The sequence below is a fragment of the Oryza glaberrima genome, chromosome 3 (assembly GCF_000147395.1).
Source record: "Oryza glaberrima chromosome 3, OglaRS2, whole genome shotgun sequence".
Taxonomy (NCBI): domain Eukaryota; kingdom Viridiplantae; phylum Streptophyta; class Magnoliopsida; order Poales; family Poaceae; genus Oryza; species Oryza glaberrima.
The window spans coordinates 10,697,384-10,720,666 of record NC_068328.1 but is presented as its reverse complement, the minus strand read 5'-3'; the positions used below and the strand labels follow the sequence as shown (position 1 = coordinate 10,720,666).

The 23,283-nt window shown below is 39.9% G+C and overlaps 2 protein-coding genes and 1 non-coding gene across 4 annotated transcripts; 2 read left to right on the top strand and 1 right to left on the bottom strand.

The window, feature by feature from the left end:
• The first annotated feature begins 1,389 nt into the window (after positions 1-1,389).
• Positions 1,390-6,608, top strand: LOC127765953 (protein REDUCED WALL ACETYLATION 1-like). Of its 2 annotated transcripts, none has more exons than XM_052290931.1 (15): positions 1,390-1,566; positions 2,688-2,779; positions 3,010-3,144; positions 3,239-3,295; positions 3,373-3,445; positions 3,646-3,804; positions 4,242-4,391; positions 4,471-4,726; positions 4,817-4,932; positions 5,203-5,289; positions 5,373-5,461; positions 5,554-5,616; positions 5,722-5,778; positions 5,879-5,975; positions 6,054-6,608. In XM_052290931.1, the coding sequence occupies exons 1-15, from the start codon at positions 1,498-1,500 to the stop codon at positions 6,210-6,212; spliced, it is 1,659 nt and encodes a 552-aa protein (XP_052146891.1). In that variant the 5' UTR covers positions 1,390-1,497; the 3' UTR covers positions 6,213-6,608. The 2 variants fall into 2 exon arrangements, with proteins under 2 accessions (XP_052146891.1, XP_052146890.1); XM_052290930.1 differs by having other exon boundaries at positions 3,007-3,144.
• Positions 6,609-7,335: 727 nt separating this feature from the next.
• LOC127765952 (probable pre-mRNA-splicing factor ATP-dependent RNA helicase DEAH3) lies at positions 7,336-11,088 on the bottom strand. The gene is made up of 7 exons (XM_052290927.1): positions 10,692-11,088; positions 10,194-10,381; positions 8,966-10,050; positions 8,463-8,588; positions 8,146-8,384; positions 7,945-8,063; positions 7,336-7,857 (listed from the first exon to the last, which is right to left on the bottom strand). The coding sequence occupies exons 1-7, from the start codon at positions 10,980-10,982 to the stop codon at positions 7,737-7,739; spliced, it is 2,169 nt and encodes a 722-aa protein (XP_052146887.1). The 5' UTR covers positions 10,983-11,088; the 3' UTR covers positions 7,336-7,736.
• A 2,413-nt stretch (positions 11,089-13,501) lies between these two features.
• TRNAG-UCC (transfer RNA glycine (anticodon UCC)) lies at positions 13,502-13,573 on the top strand. The gene has a single exon. It is a non-coding gene; the product is annotated as a tRNA-Gly (tRNA).
• The last annotated feature ends 9,710 nt before the right edge of the window (positions 13,574-23,283 follow it).

Here is a 23,283-nt window from a genome sequence, read left to right as displayed (position 1 = left end):
AAATTTAAACTACAACTTACTCGTTTTCCGTTAGCATGTTTACCAAATTGCGTATTTTTGTGAAAGTTTTTTTATATAGAAGTTATTTTTTAAAAAATACTTCTAGGTTTGACTCCCTCCGTCCCACAATATAAGAGATTTTGAGTTTTTACTTGTAATGTTTGACCATTTGTCTTATTCAAATTTTTTTTGTAAATATAAAAAACAAAAGGTTGTGCTTAAAGTACTGTAGATAATAAAGTAAGTCACAAATAAAATAAATAATAATTTTAAAAAAAATTGAATAAGACGAGTGGTCAAACGTTGCAAGCAAAAACTTAAATTCCCTTATATTATAGGACGGAGGGAGTAACAATTAATACTCAATTAATTATATGCTAATCACACATCTAATTTCACGTGACAGTAAAACTAACATCTAAAAGCGACGATCGAACGCAGCCGAAGTCCTGTACTAAGCTAGCTCCATTGCATCTGCATGACATGCATCCTAGTTGGTGGGTTAGGGCGCATACCAACTACCGACGAGACTAGTGACTCTCGCACTGAACATAAAAATCCTATTTCCTGTTCCCCTGGGCAAACATGTTCCCACTTCCCAGGTGAAAAAAAGCCGATTAATGGCGTTTTGTATACTCCACGTAGACGCATATTACAAGCCAACTATGAGAAAAAAAGAGGCCATTGTTATCAGCTTATCGCTTTGATTCAGATCGCATAAACCGCTCAACACACGTCATTACAACTATGGGCTTTTGATCGAGAAAATCACCATCTGTTGCCGTAGTTGACTTCCAGTTGGGCATCTGCGCTGCTAACCATCTCAAATTCCGAATTTGATTCTTAATTAAGGCGAGCTATTCACTACAGACAGGATGCTCTGACGAATTGATGTGCATCGAAATCCAAGAAACGGAGCAGTACTACCGATTAAAGTTAGTGCCTTTCTTTGCGGGGAGATTAAGTTAGTGATAATCATCGAAAAACGCAAACACAAGTACTAAATGCGAAGGAATTAAGAAGACTAGCAGAGTGAGTGAGGGGTGCAAATGCAACAAGATCTCGCCGACCGACAGGGGCAATCCTGTAATCTACAAAGCTGCAATTTTCGTGTAAAGAGAGAAATAATAAAAACGGAAATATTTCTTTCTTCTTCTTCTCACCTAAATCGACCAAACTAAGCATCCGTTTAGTTACACTGTCACTCGCAAATCCGATGGCGTGTGGGGCCCACAAGCTCTGAAATGCCTCACTGCCCCCACTGTCAGTGACCGTGGAATCTCCTGCTCGGTCCCACATGGCAGCGTCGGCAAGCTCGCGCTCCCTCGTACGACGCGCACATCCACCCGCCGCTTTAAACCGCGCTTCTCTTTTTTTTTTTCTTCGCACCTAATTTTCTTCGTCCTCTCCCTCTCTTCTTCTCTTCTCTGCTCGGCTCCTGTACGCGGCTGGATCCGAGCGGCGCAGGAAGGAGGCGGGGCGGATGCTGTAGAGAGAATGGCGGAGGCGGTCGCGTCCGCGGGTGGGATCGCCATGGCCGCCTCGACCTCCCTCACGCCGGGCCAGGTGAGCCCTAAATCGCACCGTCGATCCGGGGAGGGGGGGCTGCTGCTCTGTTGTTGGTGCGGGTGCGGGGACCGCGCGGCATTTGCTGCCCCCTAGGCGATTTCGTCGGGGGAATCCGCGGTTGGCGAGGTGGCTCGAGGATTTCGTCGGGGGGAATGGGAAGGCATCGCCCGTGTGCCGGGCGCCGGGCGCGGCCGCGGCCGCGGAAGTGCGGCTTGGGTTTTGGGTTTAGGTGGCTGGGACTGGGAGGAAGCGCGCTGGAGATGATGGCATGCGCGTGGAATCTCTGGCGGGAGCTTGTGTTGCTTTAACGCTGCTGTTGGCTAAATTGGCGGGATTGGGTGATGATCGGTGAGATGGTTGTGGATATCGGTTGGTTGTCTGGTTTGCTTTTTTGTTGATACGACAAGTATTAGTGCTAGGTTTTAGGATTCGGTGGTATTCGGATAGGAGGCTAACTATTTTGGCTGATGCGGGATTTGAATTTGTGGCTGGTTTCAGGGATGTGGATCAAAGGGTGTAAATCATCAGGTCATAGCTGTGCTTTTGTATGGTAGGCTAGTAGCACCAAATATATGGTGGAGGTTTCCATTCATCCGAGCTGTTGGAAAATTGGCGATATAATAGCTTATATGTAGGGTTTAAGGTTGGAAATTCGTAAGTGGCTGCGGTTTCAGATCTGGAGGTATTGGATGTTAGAGTAAGACCGTCATTAAGATCTGGCAGCATGGGCTATTCTGTTTTATTTTCTAAGAGATGGTAGCAGTATCGATGTGCTGACCAACCTGTTAGAATTGGTGTCAATCTGCTTGATTTTCTAGCGCACGGTTGTTCCTTACTTTGGTAGTTGTTAGGAAGTTCAGGTTGGTAAAAATACTAAAACTAGATAGTAATTTAGTTGCAGAAATACATATTGGTGTGGATTGCAAGAATCCAGACTATGATGAGCTACTTTTACCCCACAAGTTCAAATAACACAATTACAGTGTTTGATTGCAACTTGAAAGCTGTAGAACTATTGTCTACTATACAGATGACTGAGTGATATTCTTCTAATAGTAGGATTTTGTTTTGGGGGTCCTCAATCACTGGATCTGAGATAGCTGGCAACTTTCTGACAGGTCTCCGCTCTTCTGGGATTTCTTTGGGTTTTCACCGCCTGGGCATATGCGGAGGTTCTCTATTATAGGAAGAATGCTGCTTCTATTAAAGCGTAAGTAATTGTGACAGCTATATTTACAGTTCTGGTATCCATGCATTTTAATTTTCGTATATGCTAAGTGATATACTCTCATGTTGCCACTGAGATTGAAATATCTACTTATGTTACAAGAAGCATAACTCAAGAGTCGTACTTCGTCTGGACTGAATGTGTGCTGCACCATTATTTTGCTTGAAATGTACCACTTATTGGAATTTCTGTTTCTTTATCTTTGTTAGTAGACACTCGGATGTAAATTTAGCAGTAATGGATTCTAGCTCAAACAAAGGAGAGGATCAAGTGATGTTATTGGAGGAGGGTGTCCAAGCACCAGTGCAAAAGCCAGTTTATGCTTCTCTCACATCACAAATGTTCAGGTTGTTTGTGATGTATGATTTCTCCTTCGTGTTGTATATAAACGTTGAGATATCAACATTACTAAGGCACTGACAAAGATAATCTGTTGCACAGACTTTTCTTGTTGGACCAGGCACTTATTCTAGAGAATCGATTGACGTTGAGAGCAATGTAAGCTACAGCTGCATCTTGCATTCACGTGTTCTTCTATGTTGCATTATTTGGCTGAGCAGTTATTATTTTTTCAGATCTGAGTTTGGAGGTCATCTGCTTTACTTTTACATATGTGATCGCACAAATCTACTGGGAGAGTCTGCGAAGGTGCTATTACATTGATGTTTATTACAAGCCTGATTTCACGTTTGAAAAGTAGTTGCAAAAATATTGTATCTAGTTGAGATATCTTTTACGAGTACTTTTCTAAGCCTTACTAATATTTCATGGAAAGTGCCTATATAATGTGCTGTTCTTTCAATGGGACATTTTTTGTTCTGACCTTTTCTGTTATCCTGTATCTGCAGAATTACAGCCGAGATATGTTCCTTTTCCTTTACTTTCTTCTTATTATCGTAGCAGCTATGACTTCTTTCAAGGTCCACCAAGACAAGTCGTCATTCACGGGGAAATCTATACTGTATCTGAATAGGCACCAAACTGAGGAATGGAAGGGTTGGATGCAGGTATCTTTTTTGGGGAAAAAAAACTCCGTCTTCCTTTTCATATATTTATGGGGTATCTTATACTAGTTGGCTTCTGTTTGTGCATAACACTAATTTATCATAAGTCAGAACTATGCAAAGAGGGTATAAATGCATTCAGTATTAAACATCTTTTGTCATATTGTTGGTTTCCGTTTGTGCATAATACTAATTTATCAGAACTCAGAACTCAGAACTATGCAAAGAGGATATAAATGTGTTCATTATTAAACATCTTTTGTCATATTGTTCTACATGTATGCTTACCTAGTCTTCATTAATGAACCTCTCTTAGTTTTAGTAAGTTAATTAGTCAATGCTCAATGCCTCAATAGCATACATGTGTGGTTAGTAAGTTTTTCATCTATGTTCAAGTGTATGCATATCACTTGTTTTCAGCATTGATTTCCCTCATTCAGGTGCTGTTTTTGATGTACCACTACTTCAATGCTAAAGAGATATACAATGCAATTCGTGTGTTCATTGCTGCATATGTCTGGATGACTGGATTTGGTAACTTCTCCTATTATTATGTGCGGAAGGATTTCAGCCTTGCACGATTTGCTCAGGTTCATTCTTAGACCCTTCATTCCCCTTCATTCTTTCTTCCATAAGTAGGACCTTCCTGACATGTTTTCACCTTGACAGATGATGTGGCGCCTCAATTTTTTCGTGGCATTCTGTTGTATTGTGCTAAATAATGACTACACCCTCTATTATATTTGCCCTATGCACACACTTTTTACCCTTATGGTTTATGGTGCTCTTGGAATACTAAATAAGTATAACGAGATTGGATCAGTGATGGCTATAAAGTTTGTTGCCTGCTTTTTGGTGGTTATCCTGATATGGGAAATCCCAGGAGTCTTCGAGATTGTCTGGAGCCCATTCACGTTTCTTCTCGGTAAGTTTTCTCTGTAAACTTTTAGTGAGATTGATAGTTTATATACATATTTTTAGTAAGGATGATCAATGTAATTTACCTTGTGTGCAGGCTATACTGATCCATCTAAACCTGATCTCCCTCGATTGCATGAGTGGCATTTCCGATCTGGACTGGATCGCTACATATGGATTGTGGGGATGATTTATGCTTATTACCATCCAACTGTATGTTTCCTGCCAACTGTGCTATACTTTTACATAGTGTTCAGTTATAGATGTTCTATTTCTTTAGTTTTATCAAATTTCATGAATCGCATAAAAGTTGTTTGTATGAGTGCATGTCTCTGCGCGCCTGCGCATATGCATGTGTGAGAGAAATGTGCTGATATAAATTTTCTGGTTCTTTCAGTTTTGAGGGTGTTGAGTCATTTGTAAAATTGTGGGCATACGAGAGAATAGTATTTTACATCAATAAATCATTTGTTTGTGTTGCAGGTTGAGAAGTGGATGGAGAAGCTTGAAGAAGCTGAAACGAAAACTAAACTCTATATTAAGGCCTTGATAGTTTCAATTGCTTTAACGGTAATTATCAAATAACTGAATAAGCCACTTATTGTTGCATATCCATCTTTTGGTAAGACCACCTTGCTTTACTGTGATCACAGGCTGGTTGTTTGTGGTACGAGTACATTTATAAGCTAGACAAAATTACCTACAACAAATACCATCCCTATACATCCTGGATCCCCATAACGTATGTATTTTTTCCATATCGATTTTTTTTTTAAAAAAAAATCCTTGGTGTACTGCAATAACTGATTGCTCAATGCTTATTGTACTCAAAAGTGTGTACATCTGCTTACGCAACTTCACTCAAGAATTCCGGTGCTGCTCTCTCACACTATTTGCGTAAGTTTTGTGTTTGTGAAGCATGTTCCACTTTTATGTTGGACTTTATCTTACTGTAATGCGATATTGTGAATATGCAATTAATGTACTCTTCATCTGTGCTAGCTGGCTCGGAAAGATTACCTTAGAAACGTACATATCACAGTTCCATATTTGGCTCAGGTAACCAGCTGCTGTCTCTACAATATTACCTCCGTGGTTCGTACCACTAGAAGTTCCTCTTGTTCTTGTCAATGACTGAAAATTGTCTTTACTCCTGCAGATCAAAAGTGCCCAATGGGCAACCTAAATGGCTATTGACAATAATCCCAAATTACCCAATGCTGAATTTCATGCTCACAACTGCTATATATGTTGCAGTAAGTAGATCTTCCCTGTGACTTTGAAGAGTTTAGACCTTACAGGCAACCTGCTTATGTTATAACTTATTCCTACAGGTCTCCCATAGGCTATTTGAGTTGACTAACACCTTGAAGATCGCATTTGTGCCTAGTCGTGACAACAAGCGCCTCTCGTACAATTTTGTGGCGGGAATTGCAATTTCAGTGGCGCTATATTCTTTTTCATTTCTTATAGTTGGCGTTGCAGGATACTAGCAAGTCCTATAGTTGGCCTTATGTGGCACCTGCAAAGCTGATTTGATTACCTTCACGGCTTGGAGACTTCCATTGTTTCACCCTGAGCTTCGTTTTTTATGAGTGTTACATGGTGAAAAGGAGTCGGGATGCAGAACAAAAAATGATCAGGGAGAGTGTAACATGTAGCATTAAACCCCAAATGGGAATATAATGAAGTAGATATATGCCTGTATAGCCGTTGAAAATTGAAATGCATATGTAAGCGAGCTCGTTGGCTATAGAAACTTCTATCTCTTGGCCTCTTGGCCCGTTGAGATTGAGATTTGAAATAGGATAGTGGAAACATGTTGTAAGAATATTATTCTTTTGACCCTTCTCGAAATAACGTTGTTAGCTTGGTGCAAGCTGGGTAAATATTTTGTTCGCCTGCGTTTTGAGTTGTTATTTTGTATTGAATCATGTACACATGATAACCAAATATTTCGTCTCGTACCAAACGCCCAAACTATACTTCTATTGGGAAATTTAAGACAGAGGGGAGCCTGAAAACTATTCAATCCTTCCTCCTTCCTCATGAATATTCGCATGCTGACAAGCTATTATTTCTACGATTTCTACTATTAACATTTTTTTTATTAACATGATTTTACTTCTGAAAAAACATTTTCATCTTGCGCGGTTCCGCTTCTCTAATGTGGTAATAAAGCTCATGAATATTCGCATGCTGACAAGCTATTATTTCTACGATTTCTACTATTAACATTTTTTTTTATTAACATGATTTTACTTCTGAAAAAACATTTTCATCTTGCGCGGTTCCGCTTCTCTAATGTGGTAATAAAGCAACAAGCAGCATATCTTGATTCTCTTTAGAGCAAATTGAATGGTACAGTCAACTATCAACTCCAAATCATCTATAACTAATATATCTCCTACATCATTAATACATGATCTCATCTATCATATACTCAGCGTTTTGAAATATGTATCTATCATGCACTCAGCGTTTTGAAATCTGTGTTCTGGGTTGTAGTTGGCTGCAAAGTGTAACAAAGATAAAATTACCTGGTCCAAAGTGAAAACCCAATCAAGTAAAAATATTAGTTTAAAGGTGATTCAAAATGAAACATCGGTAATAAAATGCGACCTAAAGTAAAATTTACTTTGATTTGACACTATCGAAAGAAAGTCGGGCTAAGGTAGCAATGATGCACATTTCACTTTTAAGACTAACCAAACACGAAACAAATATGCCGAAATAAAAGGGTGCCAGAACCATCAAAATATGGGAGACCGGTACATAATATCCTGCGTCACAGGCTACAACTTCTAAAAGAAACAAAAATATGATCCTAGGCCATTGCTGGTAGATTGTACGGCTAGAGAGCAGCATTTGGCATGTCATACGTAGTGACGAGCATCCATCAAGCCAAATCATACGATAGGATGAGGAAGCATCCATTGTTGGCGCCGGCACGACAAGCTGATATACCCGAATCTTCTCGAGTGGAAGGCTAGCGCAAGGGGAAAACGCCATCAACTTCAGTTCCTATTAGCAGCTCTTTCCCTCTCCCGCTTGTTGTACAGCCTCTCAAGGACGCGCTTTGCCTCGCACGAGGGGAAATTACCAAGATCATAATAGTGTGGAGCCACATCAATCAGCCTGCACATTAAGGACAAACATGTCAGAAATTCTTTCAAATCTTCAATACTCATAAAAGGACTAGCTGTCTGCCAGATAATGACTAACCAATCACCACGGATATCCGTGACCGTGCGGATGAAATTTCTGGTGGTCAAAACATACTCATTGTAGATGACCCACTCCGGCTTATGGTCTAGACAGTTCGAGGGGTGAAGATGGACAACCTGAGCACAACAAAGAGTAAGAAATCTGCAATTTCATCATCCTGTACACAAAGAGACTGGGCATCAGAAAATTAATACCAACCTGGTTATCTTTGACGGTCAGGTAATGTCCTGTTCGCTCCAGGTGAGCAACCTGCATGAAGTACCCTGCAAGCATGGCTTTCCTGATATTGACGTAGTACTCCCGACTATTGAAGTCTGTGCTGCACATCTTGAGGTTAAATCTGGTCATGATGCGAACAAGCTGTTGTCTGACATTATCAGCTGACTTTAGAGCTCTGGCATTGATGAAGTTCTCATAACACCACTGGGGATCTTCATCTGCATTGTCGAAAAGACAACTGTTAGGCAATGAAATGGATATCAGTGTAGATTGAACGAAAATGGTCATGAACTTACTGTTCTGCTTGTATGCATGGTATACATTCAGAAGTGTCAGGTGGTCCCCGTCAATGTGGCCAAATCGAGCCTTCGCTTCATCAGCAGCCTTCTGTGCCTCCCTAGGCCGGAGAAAGCAATTGGGTACTAGAGAAAGAATACGGCAATAACAGACGAAGTCCATGGTGGTCAGCAGATGCAAAGAGGCGAGACGATACCATTTGCTTTGTCAGAATAACTCAACAAACAGCAACTATCTGCATCAGCCTAAACTGTATGATCATTTTGATCAATAGCTCAAGAAGCTAGGTGCACGACAGTTGCTGATTACAGCTCTGAAAGAATTAATAAAGCATATTGGAAGAGCAAATGCACTAAAGTGGATGCAAACTCTCATGATAAGAAGCTTGTAAGCTTTCTACAATGTGCAATTGATGCAAGCAAAATTGTGCGGGTGTTATTATTACGCACTATATAATTTAGCTGACAAACCATATGGCAACATGAAGTTTTGTTTGACATACCTGACAGCATGGCAGATATTGAAAGGATCTCATTTGAACAGTTGTACTTTGGACTGATGACAAGCATCTTTGACATCTGGGGATCTAGAGGAAATTCACTCATTGTTTCACCTAAAGGCGTGAGGTTTCCATCATCATCAAGTGCCCCTAAGTAGTTCAAAACTTCCAAGGCCCTCATCAAAGTTTCTGGTGCAGGAGGATCCATAAAGTCAAAATGCACTAAATCATCAATTCCAAGCTTCTTCAAGGTAAGAACCGTATTCGCCAGATTTGACCTAAGAATTTCTGGGTATGTCTGTGGCTGTAAATCATCGTTAAAACTCTTCTCTGTATATAACCTGAAACACTTCCCAGGTTGCGTTCTTCCAGCACGACCAGCTCTCTGATGTGCACTTGCCTTTGAAATTGGCGACACCAGAAGGGACTCCACCCTTATCCTTGGATTGTAAACCTTCTGTTTGGAAAACCCTGGGTCTATCACATACACTATACCATCTATGGTTAGGGATGTCTCAGCAATATTTGTGGACACAACAATTTTCCTTCCAGCTGGGCCTCCCTCTCTTGATGGGGCTGGAGCAGGTTCAAAAATCTTCTGCTGCATTGCTGGAGGCAGCGTAGAATACAAAGGCACAACTTTAACTGGGCCAACCTGATCCCCCATGTTATTAATTTCCTTATTTATCTTCCGACAGGCATCCTCAATCTCCTCCTCTCCAGTAAGGAAAACAAGGATATCTCCAGCAGGTTCACACATATGTATCTGAACAACTGTCCTGATAGCAGCTTCCAGGTAGTCCCTTTCTGGTTCTTGTGTATAGAAGATCTCAACCGGATGAAGTCTCCCAGGCACCTTCATCAACGGTGCACCACTGAAATAGGTCTGAAATTTCTCAGCCTCAAGGGTAGCACTCATAACAACAAGCTTCAAATCAGGTCTGTTCTTTAGAACCTCCTTCAGAAGCCCAAACAGAACATCTGTTGCTAATGTCCGCTCATGGGCCTCATCAAGAACAATCACCTTGTACCTCTCTAAAAGTGGGTCTGCCATAGCTTCTCTCAGAAGCATACCATCTGTCAAATATCTGATAGGAAGCAATAGTGTTCAACACAACATGATTAGATCAGAATACCTAAAAAAGAAAGAAACATACGCACCATATCAATCTGCCAAAGGATGTGCAACTAATCATGTTCTTCCATTAAACATAAACAAACTAAGGCTTACTTGAGAACTGTTTTGTGACTGCTGCAATCCTCAAAACGGATGCTGTAACCAACTTCCTCCCCAATAGTAACATCCATCTCCTCCGCAACACGCCGGGAAACTGACATAGCTGCCACCCTCCGCGGCTGGGTGCAAGCAACCATTGAGCGGTTGCTCAAGCCTTCAGCCTCGAGCACGAATTGGGGAATCTGATCAACAGAAAACGAATTAATCCCCAAGAACAAATCATCAATAAGGCACCCATATAGCAACCAAAAACCTTGACACAGCGTCACACATCAATACATAAACAAAATCTAACCAATTTACCATAGCTCCATGCCACTAGTATCTAGGGGAAAAATATCCCCTAATCATACAACACAATATCATCACATCTCAATACACAAACAAAACCTAACCAATAACGATCCCCTAATAAACAACCAATAACGACAAACCTAAAATACTTTTACAATTCAATGTTGAGATGTACAGGCACAGGGACAGATTCAATACCTGAGTGGTCTTGCCGCTTCCGGTTTCTCCGACGAGGATGAGGGTCTGGTTGTCGCGGAGGACGGCGAGGAAATCGTCCTTCTGCTGCCACACGGGTAGCGTGCGGCGCTTCTCGAGGATCTCGAGGTACCTCGCCGAGTAGGGCCTCCCCGTCCACCGATTGATGGACGGGTTGGCCGCGGCGGCGGCGGCCGAGCCGTTGGTGGTGGCGGCGCGGCCGAGCTTGGCGGAGACGGAGGTCTCGTCGACCACGTCGAAGAGGCTCACCTTGCGCTTCCGCTCCGTCCCCATCGCGGCTGCGGCTGCGGCGGCGGCGGCGAAGCGGGGGTCGGGTCGGTTCGCGCGGTGCGGAGGAGGAGGAGGCGGGGCGGGGGAGGCGAAACCCTAGCTCGGCTCTGTTGGGGTCGCCAGATTTATATTTGGGAATTGCGCGATTGGAAGTCGGTTTGGAAGGGGCGAACCGCGAACGGGCTCCTTTTCCGTTAACCGGTTCAGAAGGCGTATTTCCTTTTACTCAGTATACGTGTTGTAGTCATATTCTACATTTCTACCCTGGCTCTTTACGTGGAGTCCGGTATAAACTCGTATATAGTTGGGGTTAGGGCAAGACTCTTTACGTGGAATCCGGTATAAACTCGTATATAGTTGGGGTTAGGGCAAGCGCAATATTAGCTGCCGACTTCGGCAATACTGTGGGCCAAGGGGTCAGACGGTATTAAACCATCGCACCCTTCACATTGTTTATACGCGTTGGAGAGGAATAAGGTGGGCCCAGCTAAAAAAAAATCACCGATAGTAAAATTCTCGTGATTGCTGCGTGACTCCTTCCCACGAGTTCTGTCAGAAACACTGTATAAATAATATTGTTTATCTCATTTTCATCGGTAGTAGTTGTATGACCAGGTTTTAACTCTTTGCCACTCTCATAATGCTTCCTACCGGGTAGGAAGAGAGAATGTATCGCTTATTACCGGCTAAAAAGCAACAATGTGGATGCCCTTATAAAAAGTTAGCTTGATTTTTTTAATGATTTTTTTAGCAAATCCATCTATTTCACTCATATAAGATTGAAAAAGATGGTAAAGTTTAGTTTAGCTCTATCTTCAATTCTAACTCTAAGGAACAAGAATCAAGAGTTAAATTGTTGCTAAATAGACATTAAGGCAATAATATATATCTAGGTTTATTTATTTATTTTTTTCTATTGAATTTTTAAGATTTTTAAAATGATATTTTTCTTTACAATTACGGTTCGATTGTAACTTGTAAGAAATAATAATAATAATAATAATAATAATAATAATAATAATAATAATAATAATAATAATAATAATAATAATAGAGTAAAGTCCGTCACCTGTCCCTAAACTTGTACTGCTGTGTCATCCCGGTCCCTAAACTCGCAAATCGATCGTTCAGATTCTCAAACTTGTTCAATTGTATCATCTCGATCCCTAAACTTACAGATTACTCGTTTAGGTCCTCCAACTTGTTCAGTTGTGTCACCCCGGTCCCTAAACTTGGATTTGAATATCATCTTGGTCAAATAGGACGATCTAAATACTTTATATTTAAAAATAATTCATAATTTTTTCATGTGAACTCTAATAAAGACAAACTTTATATCAAACTTGTAGCCCTCGACGCGATCTACAACTTTGTAGTTGAATTTTTTTTTATTTTAAGTAATTTTTTGTCCCAAAATGTAATTTTAAAATTAAAATTTCAAAATCTATATACATGCAACAATATTTTGGGACCCTAAACAGTTTTAATTCAAAAACTTTTCAACTACAAAGTTGTAGGTCACATCGAGGGCTACAATTTTGATATCAAGTTTGTCTTCATTAGAGTTCACATGAAAAAGTTATGAATTATTTTTTGATATAAAGTTTTTAGACCATCCTGTTTAGGGACTGGGGTGACACAACTGAACAAGTTGGAGGACCTAAACGAGTGATCTGCAAGTTTAGGGATTAGGATAACACAGTCGAACAAGTTTGAGGACCTGAACGGTCGATTTGCGAGTTTAGGGACCGGGATGACACAGCGCTACAAGTTTAGGGACCGGTGATAGATTTTACTCACAACAACAACAACAACAACAACAACAACAACAACAACAACAACAACAACAACAACAACAACAACAACAACAACAACAACAACAATAGCAGCTCTATGTAGGGAAATAAAAAAGGGAGACAAGAGTTCTCCTAACTAAATAGCCACGGTTTGATTCCTCTGAAGGCTTCAATTCCTTTTTACTTCACATTCTCTATAATGTATACATGAAAATATAATTGCAAAATTAAATGGTTTCGAAGGTGAAATGGGATGGAAAAAGGCACCAATTTAGGAGTTTCGCAAGATGGCTTGGTCTCTTTCTTTGCTGTTACATTTATATGGTTTTGTTTAGCAAATGGGATTGGGACCCACACTCCAAAGGGCAATATTGCATCCTAGCCATTCATTCTTCACACATCATTTAATCCTAGCCACTCATCCATTTCCCTTTCCCAATCTCATCTCCTATATTCTATTTGCCTAACACACCCTATATGTACTTTACACTCTTGGCAGAATGAAAAACTTTAAGGGCACCATCGGAATGCAAATATTTGACACTAGAAGATCTACAAACACACAGAAGTCCTACAAAATACATTCATGTCCCACTGGAAAATTTCAATTGTATTACATGTCATGTGAAAAGGAAAACTTCTCGACCAGTATATCTATGATATTCATATCAACATTTCGTACGTTTCCAAACTTTAGATTTTTGGAGAATATAAATAATCAAGATTGCGTTTGTAGTCCAACGGTTAGGATAATTGCCTTCCAAGCAATAGACCCGGGTTCGACTCCCGGCAAACGCATGTTTCTCTAATTTTTGCTAAAATTTTGGCTGATTTATCATAATCAATTACATACACATGTCGCTGTTTTAATCCCTCCAGTTTGAGTATGGGGTTATGTGGTTCCATACTTTAGATAAACGTCACTACATCTATACAATTTATCTTCAAAGCTATCTGACATGCCACGAAAACATGCTTCTGTGCTCGTGGCCATGCGAGTCTCGTTTCAAAGTGGTCAAGTTGGTGTTGGTTCCTTTTCTCTTTGTTTTTTCCTTGCTTGGAAAGTATTGGTGCGATTAACAGTGCAAATTGCACAAGAGAAAATTATATTGCATAGCCTCGTCAAATTATAAATTGCCTCATGTGTTTAATTCCTAGTTGAATTGTATAGTTTTAGCTACTTCAGTTATACGCATGTTGTCTCGTGTCGTCAACACTTTTTCTTTTTGTTACTGGTGTTTTTTTTATTTCATGTGCTTTTTTTGATCGGGTGCGAGTCACTGATAGGTAGTCGGGTGAAAACGGGCGGATACGGTCGGATTGGCATTCCTATATCCTAACCTATATTTTTCTTTAAATTCGGAGGCAGGTACGGCTAGTGCCGAATAATATATCGCTCATCCCGTGTCCTATCCCATATTATTTCCTTCAAATCAGATTCGGAAATGGATATATATTGTATCTCTAATTCATATATATTAAATATAATAAGATAATTAAAGTATTAAAAGAGATATATCAAGAAAAAAAATTATACAATATTACATGTGAGCTCGTAAAATAGTGATTAACCAATCTTTTATCATGTTTGTAGGTGGATTTATAATAGATTTTTCATACATATTTTATAATATGGGACATGCGGGCGGATACATGTCTTCCCGTATCCTAACCCATATTTCTAACGAATTCGGATTCGAACTCGGATAGTATCGGGTATCCCATTTTTTTCTCCCATATTACTCCTGCGAGCCTCGGGTCGGGCGGGCGGTCGGGAAATACCCACCCCATTTTCACCCCTAGTCGAGAGTCATGATATATGGGATCAAATACAAATCAGAACATATTCGTTAACATTTGTATATGATATGGATATGAGTACAAGTCGAAATGTATGTTAAAGTAAGTTTAATAAGGTTTTAAGCACTGGTCCTAAGGCATCACATGATTAAATGATAAAGTAGAGAATAGAATGGAGAGATGAAGATGAACCACTCCTTATCAAAGGCACCTTCTACACAAACTCCAAATGAAGGTGGTCTTTGGGGATATTGCGATCTCATATCGACTAAGGACTTGCATCCGTCCTTCACCTAAAATGATGTTATTGCTCTCCATGTGCGTACCTTATGAGATCTTAATACTTGCTCCTTCTACATCAACGGCGGTTTGAAGTTTTAACATGTGAATTTTAAAATCTTTACGGGAAGGTTCCAATATAAGTATTGTTTTGGAAAATGGGAGTTTCACAAGAAAACATTTTAACTCAATGTGAAATGAGAAAGTTCCCCACATATGCTAAACAAGGCTTTAACAATTTAGGGGTGTTTTGATGGGTTGTGAAGGGTGGGATTGAGAAATAGAGATGAATGAAGGGTTAGGACAAAATTAGCTGAGAAATATGGATAGTTCATATTAAAACTTGCTATAGTGGGTGGTTATTTATTCGAAGAACCCATTAACCAAACATGCCATCATTTATGTGAAAATCAGAAAAACAAAATTGTAAGATCGTTAAAATGGGCCAAACTATAGTATAGAGGCAAGGGTAACCGCAATGCGAAAAGGGCTATAGCACAAACATTTGCTTGACTAGGCCCCACACGAACACACACGCTTTTAATATTTGGCACCACATGATTTCTATTTCTAATAAGTTTGTATACCTAAAAGTTTATACTCCCAAATTTTATAGGGACTAGAAAAAAAAATGTCCGTGCGTTGCAACGGGTAAAATGCCCGTCATCCGTGGCGGGTGCCATAACTAATCTCGTTTGACTCATATGCTGGGCCAAACCTATCTATGATGGGCCTTATGCATAGTCCGATTGAGATAACTATCATCCGTGACGGTCAAATACCCGATTAAGATAACTTCTCACATCAGTGACTTTTGCTTAGCGATGGTAGCCCTTCCTGACACTGATTGAGACCTATCCCGTGCTAGTGAATCCAACAGCTCACAGAAGGTCGCAGCACAATCGGACCTCTGCGTCGTGACTCCATGGCCGTGGGATGAGCAACAGCCAGTCACCTCCCCATTGCAGAAGGTTGCTATTGATCCGATCCGATTTATCAAAAAATCGGAGAGAAAGATTTTTTTTCTGAAACAAGATGGCATCCAGTAATGAACTCCAGGGGAAAAGTTGATGTTTCACATGACCTGTACCATAAGAACAGTTTTGCAACCAAAAAAGACTAAAATTTGCTCAACAATTAACCCACCGTACAACAAAATCGCGATCAGTTCCTTCAAGCAAGATTGTCCCGATTCGTATCCTAGTATCTTACGATACTACGATCCTACCAAGCCGAAACGATACCGATCCCACCTAGTATCCTAATTTTCGTAGTATCTCGATCCTACTATTCATTACTACACAATCCAACGAAATTTTAGGTGGTATCCCGATTCTACAATCCCTACGATACTACAAAATATTATTTAAAATAACATGGTTTGAAAATAATGTAACTAAATATGCTCAAATTTATATAAAAATCAGTTAAATATATCAAAACCAACGTGGTTTCTCTAGATAAATGTCTCTATTTGCATGATATATATCATCACTATATTTTTCTATATAGAATGGCTATATATAATTAATATAAATATTAATTAAACTTAAAAAAATAAAATCTCATAGTATCCCGATACTACGATACGATCCTACGATACGATATTACTTTGAGCAAAACGATACTACCTAGTATCCCGATCCTGACAACCTTGCCTTCAAGTAAACAAGCTCACAGCCATTGCGTACAAGGATGGAGCAGCATGCTCACCGGAGGTCATGGACTCCTACCAAGGCCGGTGCAGCTACCTGGCCTCGTCCGAGGATAGATTCTAATCTCTCGGGTGGACGTCCACCCGTTTCTTGCATGTCACCTAAATGATTATGAAAAAATTCGAAAAAAATTTTTACAAGATAGGTTAATATGTAATATATCACTTCACAAACATGCAAATTCAAATTCGACTTCTACAAGTTGTAACAAAAATAACAAATTAAACTCTAACTAGTATACGTATATTCACAGTCAAATTTTTTATTTTTGTTACAATTTGTAGAAGTCGAATTTGAACTTGCATGTTTGTGAAGTGATATATTACAATATTAAACTATCTTGTATTTTTTTTGAAAAGTTTTCATAACTATTTAGAAGACATGCAAGAAAAGGGTGAACGTCCACCCGAGTGTTTAAAACAGTTCCCCGGCCTCGTCCTCCTCAGCCAAACACGAAAAGAGACCGTGCGATTAATGAAGCAACCCTGATCTGGGCGTTGTTACGTGGAGGCAGTGATACGCTAGAGATCAGTTCGAATTGAGAAAGAGGAGACGACGAGATCGAGTCGGAAAAGCATGGGACGGGACAGACAGGTCAGGACGAGGCGAAGCTGACGGATCAACGTGCACGCCTGAAAGGACCTTGATGTCGCCTAGAGGGGGGGTGAATAGTCGGTTTTAAAAATAAATGCGGAAGCTAAAACAAAATAGGGTCGGATTGTCTGATATCAGGTCGGATAGTCCTATGTGATCAGATAGTCTGAACTGAGATCAGACTATCTGACCTGTACAACAACAATACAAACAAGAGAACAACCTAAGAGATCTAGATTCAATCCACAAGCAAAGAGGAGAGCTCGACCAACAACAATATTAGCATAGCACAAAGCAATGGAACAAGAAGGTAAAGAGAGTGAGGATATCACCGAGGTTTATGCGCCGATGTATTTCCCGGAGTTCAAATCCTTGAGGGGATTCTAGTCTCCGTTGAGGGGCTCGCAAAGAGCCGGGTCTTTTTCAACCCTATCCTCGTGAGGTTGCACAAATGCACTCCTCCTTCCACTAAGGGTATCACTTTCCTTGCGGAGGCAAGATCCGGCCTTCACAAACTTCTCTTGGCCAACCACACGTAGATCGGTGGCCCAAGAACGACACCTAGCCGTCTAGGAGTCCTCAACCTCCAAGAGTAATAAACACCACACAACTCTTGGACAAATCCTAGTGCTCAAGATTAAGAGAAACACACACTAGGCTCCCAAACTCCAAATCCACACACAAAGATCCAAGTCACAAAGAACAAGGGAGATTTGAGATAGAGAGGGAGAGAGCTCAAAAATCCAAAGCACTTAGCACAAAGCTCAACCCAAAGCATAATAGGAATGTAACCAGTTTGGGCAGCCCTAGAAAAGGGTTGGGGGGTTTATATAGATCCCCCAAAATGTGACCGTTGGAGGGGAATCTTTCAGCCCACGTCGGATAGTCCGATACAAGATCGGATAGTCCGATATTTTAAACCTCCAAGGCAACGAGAAATAGAGAACGAAGTTCCATGAAATTTCGGAATTTCCGAGACATCGGACTATCTGATGTTAAATCGGAGTATGTGATATTTTAGAAGCAAAAACTTCGTCCTCAAACAGAGACTCAAGTTCTATGAAATTTCGGAGTCTCTGTATCATCGGACTATCTGATCCAACATCGGATACTCCGACACTTAGAAAAACTCACTCGAAAGGATTTTTCAAACAAAGACAGAGAGTGAAGTTCTGTGAAAAATCGGATAGTCTGATGTTGCTCAAGTAAAAATGCAATAACTTTTTACTCCGAACTCCGATTTCGAAGATCTTGGACTCTATGGAAAGCTAGTTTCATGGGCTATCAAACCCAACATAAAACATGGTCTAAAACCTTTAAGAGATTATGAAAAACTTGCAAAGAAACCCGGTGTAAGTGTTGTGACAAGTGAAACAACTCGGAATTGAAATTTTGGCTTAGTTTTTCAACTCGCACAAAGATGAAGCATTTTGAGCACTAGTGTTCAACCAATTATATGCATGTGGTATCCCTCTTAATAGTACGGCATCCTAAACTCAAATTTAAAAAGCAAAGTTAAACCAATAGGAGTACCTTCACATCATATTGTTTCTTCACTTGGAGGGTTACCAACGTCAAGGTCATTTGATCATCGGGAAGATCTCATCTTCTTGATCTTTGACATTTCATCTTCCATTTCTCAAATGATTGATGCGGATAATCCATGGCTTCAAATGGCCTCGCACGATTCATCACGACACAGTCTTCACTCACCCTTCACCACCGGTTTTGGTTGCTCGGCCCCAAGCCCCTTGCTTGCCCTTCACCACCGCATGGTCCATCGCAGCTGAGCGTCACTTGCGCTTCACCGTCTTGCCATAGGTAGTCACTTCATACCCGCATCTTCAATATTTTCTCTTTAATTCTCATCCATCTATAAGTCCATTTCCTAGCTTCTTCATCGGACTAATCATTTGCTTATACACTCAATAAGCGCATTAGTCCCTTAATCGCTTGTCATCAATTAACCAAAACCCACTAAGGGCATAGATGCTCTTTCAATCTCCCCCATTTTGGTGATTGATGACAACACAATTAAAGCTTACAAAAGATTGATAATAAATGATTTTGAATCCAAAGGTTAGTTTGAGCTCCCCTAAATGTGTGCATACAAGTTTATGAAGTGAACACATATGCACATATTTTTGAAAATGTGAGAGCTCCCCCTAACTCTTTGCATCCGTGGGGTGTATTGTGTGTGAAGGAGATACCAAAATTAAAACAACACACACAACTCAAATTCTTGGCACCAATTCAAAATGTATCAAATGAAATTATTGATGCCAATTGCAAAAACTTGATTCTATGCCAATTGATTCCGGTACCGATTGAGAAAGCATGAGTAATCAAGTTTTGTAAACAATTTTAAGTATCAAAAGATAATCTTAATTGCATGTGGCATGGTGATCAAATAATAAGCATTCACACCAATTGATAAACACTTTCAAATATTCTCTCCCCCTTTCTCATTTACTCTTTGGCATCTTTAAAGCATTCATTTTGATAATTTCTCACAAATATCTCACCCTTTGATCAATATTTTCTTTATCCCCTTTAGTATACTTCTCCCCCTTTGACATCTAACACCAAAAAGGGCATAAGTAGGGAAAGAAAAGCAAAGATCTCCTTGATGAGGGATCATCGAGTACTTACCTCTCAATTTTATATTTCATCACTTGTGATTAGGAAATGAAGCAATTTCACATAAAGATTACAAGAAAATCAATAAGCATTGAGATACAAATTTTGCGCATAGAAAGCTCACATGCAAAGGGTTTAAAGCATAGAAGAAAAAGAATCTCACCTAAGATTTTCACAAAACATTTCACAAATGAGTTTCGCATGTATGAATCTCATAGTTTGTGCTAAGACCAAAAATTCACATAGAATGAGGTCTCCGAGCACATTGATTCACTTAGAACAACTTTGTGATTAATACTCGCTTATTGACTAAACAAGCATGTCGTCACAACATTTTGCAAATTAGGCTAATTAGCAAGAAATGAAACTTGGCCTAGATGCACAGACAAGACAAGTGATCCAATCATACCAATTTAAATAACAAGCTATGGATCATCAAGTTACCTGCCTTGTCGATTTTTGAGATGCCCATTCAATAAAATTGATATCTTGAACCCAATTTGAATTTGGCACCTTGATGGGCTTGATGAAATCTCTTCCTTGATTTGCTTGATTCCAATCCCGAGAAAGAACTTAAGATTTTCCATCACGAACATGTTTAACTCCTTGATCACAGTCTACATCCTGATAGTGCTTGTGCTCTCTTGTAAGGCCATGACCCGATCCGGTTTAGCATTTGCACCATCTTCCTTCTAATAGTCCAAATACAACAAGAGAGAGTAACATTCACAAATTTGCAGATTGAGAATGAATAGCTACTCCCTTTTTGTATGTCATCGAGGATATTGTGGAGATGATCTCGTTGAATGATGTGGTGAATTTTTGGATGGTACACCGATGGGACTTGAGCTTGTATGGTGTAACTTTGCTCTTGAGTTGCCCTTGGTATCAATCCCATCCATTTGTGCCGGAAACATGTCTTCATGTTCTTCATAGACAATTGCGGTAGGTTGACTTGAATTGATTGAGGTTGATCAAGTAGTCCACCTTGGTCATCATGGACTTCTTGTGGTCTCACCTTCCAAATTATCTTCGAAGATGTTTTTGATCTCCTATGAGACTAATCACAAAAATACACTTGATAACAAGTTAGTCTCAAAAACACAAAACATAGGATATACTCCCCCTAAATGTGTGCTTCAAAGTATTTGAATTACTTGTAGAAATGCATGTGTTTAATGAAAAACAAATGGGGAGTGTAGCCTATATTTTGGAGAAAGGCACATAAAGGATTCTCAAGAAAACACTTGTGCCAAAACATAACACACATCATAAAATGAGCATGTAGATTATCGGAACATATTGAATAAACGCATGACAATCTACCATATGAAAGACTATTTGGGTTACCCGTGATTCTTGCACAGATGGATAACATTTAAGTATGCATGTTCTTGTGAACTTGGAGCCTCTGGCCTAGATCCTTCGGGTGACCAAGGAATCTTCCCGGAGTCTCCGGGGTATGTACCCAGAGCCTCCGGGCTCGAATGCATGGTCATAGATCAGCTTGATTGCAAACTGAGCGGTCTTACCAAAGCCTTTGGTTCCACTATAAAATCTGCAATAAATCTTGTAGATAGGTCATAGAACATTGCATATTTTTCATTTTGGGAGTTTTACCCAATTCTCAAACAATTAGAACCCACAAAAAAACACAAAAATTTAGAAAACTGAAAGTTTCAGGATTTTCAGAATTTGGAACTCAAAAAGAGCTTGGAAAGGGCATCATAAAAATATTCAAATGACTATAGAAAAATCCAAGTAAATTTAGATGTGAAGTCCAACCATAGAGGAACAAAAGTCATTATATAAACTCATTCCAGTTTGCAACCCATTTTGAGATGTAAAAATCACAAATCAGTCAAAAACCATGAATTTTCTGAAAATTTCAGCAACTTGAGCAAGGTGAGAAAAAGTCAAATTCTTTCCAATTTAAATCGGAATGATGCGAAACCTTGCAGAAATGATCTTTTCACTTAATAGAAAATTTTCCAAAAAGAATTTCTCAAAAAAGATTTTTCTTTCAAGAGAAATGTCAAAGAGAGTTTTGTAGGCCATTCAAGTCAATAAATCTCAACCAAAGTGTCAAATCACATCCAAATAAGATTTTTATGAAGTTTGACATTTAGAAAGCCTTAGATGGGTTAGAGATACTAATTCATACCATTATTCACAAAGAATTTTAGCTCAAATTGTTCAACCCACCATATGCAAGTTTTGGCCAAATATGGTCAAATCAAGATTTTTGATGAACTTTGTAAGGCTGCAACATTTGAATGGTTGGTCTTTTACAAAAGCTTTGAACTAAAGATATGTTTGAACTGACCAACCCTAAAAGTTTTAAATAGGCAACTTTTTCAAAAACTCAATAGATTTTGATTTGAGGTAAAATCTCACTTTTAGCAAAAACAAGATTGCAAGTAGGCGGTTTTAAAAATAAATGCGAAAGCTAAAACAAAACAGGGTCGGATTGTCTGATATCAGGTCGGATAGTCCTATGTGATCAGATAGTCTGAACTGAGATCAGACTATCTGACCTGTACAACAACAATACAAACAAGAGAACAACCTAAGAGATCTAGATTCAATCCACAAGCAAAGAGGAGAGCTCGACCAACAACAATATTAGCATAGCACAAAGCAATGGAACAAGAAGGTAAAGAGAGTGAGGATATCACCGAGGTTTATGCGCCGATGTATTTCCCGGAGTTCAAACCCTTGAGGGGATTCTAGTCTCCGTTGAGGGGCTCGCAAAGAGCCGGGTCTTTTTCAACCCTATCCTCGTGAGGTTGCACAAATGCACTCCTCCTTCCACTAAGGGTATCACTTTCCTTGCGGAGGCAAGATCCGGCCTTCACAAACTTCTCTTGGCCAACCACACGTAGATCGGTGGCCCAAGAACGACACCTAGCCGTCTAGGAGTCCTCAACCTCCAAGAGTAATAAACACCACACAACTCTTGGACAAATCCTAGTGCTCAAGATTAAGAGAAACACACACTAGGCTCCCAAACTCCAAATCCACACACAAAGATCCAAGTCACAAAGAACAAGGGAGATTTGAGATAGAGAGGGAGAGAGCTCAAAAATCCAAAGCACTTAGCACAAAGCTCAACCCAAAGCATAATAGGAATGTAACCAGTTTGGGCAGCCCTAGAAAAGGGTTGGGGGGTTTATATAGATCCCCCAAAATGTGACCGTTGGAGGGGAATCTTTCAGCCCACGTCGGATAGTCCGATACAAGATCGGATAGTCCGATATTTTAAACCTCCAAGGCAACGAGAAATAGAGAACGAAGTTCCATGAAATTTCGGAATTTCCGAGACATCGGACTATCTGATGTTAAATCGGAGTATGTGATATTTTAGAAGCAAAAACTTCGTCCTCAAACAGAGACTCAAGTTCTATGAAATTTCGGAGTCTCTGTATCATCGGACTATCTCATCCAACATCGGATACTCCGACACTTAGAAAAACTCAC

Excerpts from the sequence above, each read along its gene's own strand:
- LOC127765952 (XM_052290927.1), bottom strand. The coding sequence starts at position 10,982 with ATGGGGACGGAGCGGAAGCGCAAGGTGAGCCTCTTCGACGTGGTCGAC. Across the intron at positions 8,064-8,145 it reads TGACCGTCAAAGATAACCAG|GTTGTCCATCTTCACCCCTC; the intron begins GTTGGTATTAAT and ends TGTTGTGCTCAG. Across the intron at positions 7,858-7,944 it reads ACGGATATCCGTGGTGATTG|GCTGATTGATGTGGCTCCAC; the intron begins GTTAGTCATTAT and ends CTTAATGTGCAG.
- LOC127765953 (XM_052290930.1), top strand. The coding sequence starts at position 1,498 with ATGGCGGAGGCGGTCGCGTCCGCGGGTGGGATCGCCATGGCCGCCTCG. Across the intron at positions 2,780-3,006 it reads AATGCTGCTTCTATTAAAGC|TAGACACTCGGATGTAAATT; the intron begins GTAAGTAATTGT and ends TATCTTTGTTAG. Across the intron at positions 4,727-4,816 it reads CCCATTCACGTTTCTTCTCG|GCTATACTGATCCATCTAAA; the intron begins GTAAGTTTTCTC and ends CCTTGTGTGCAG.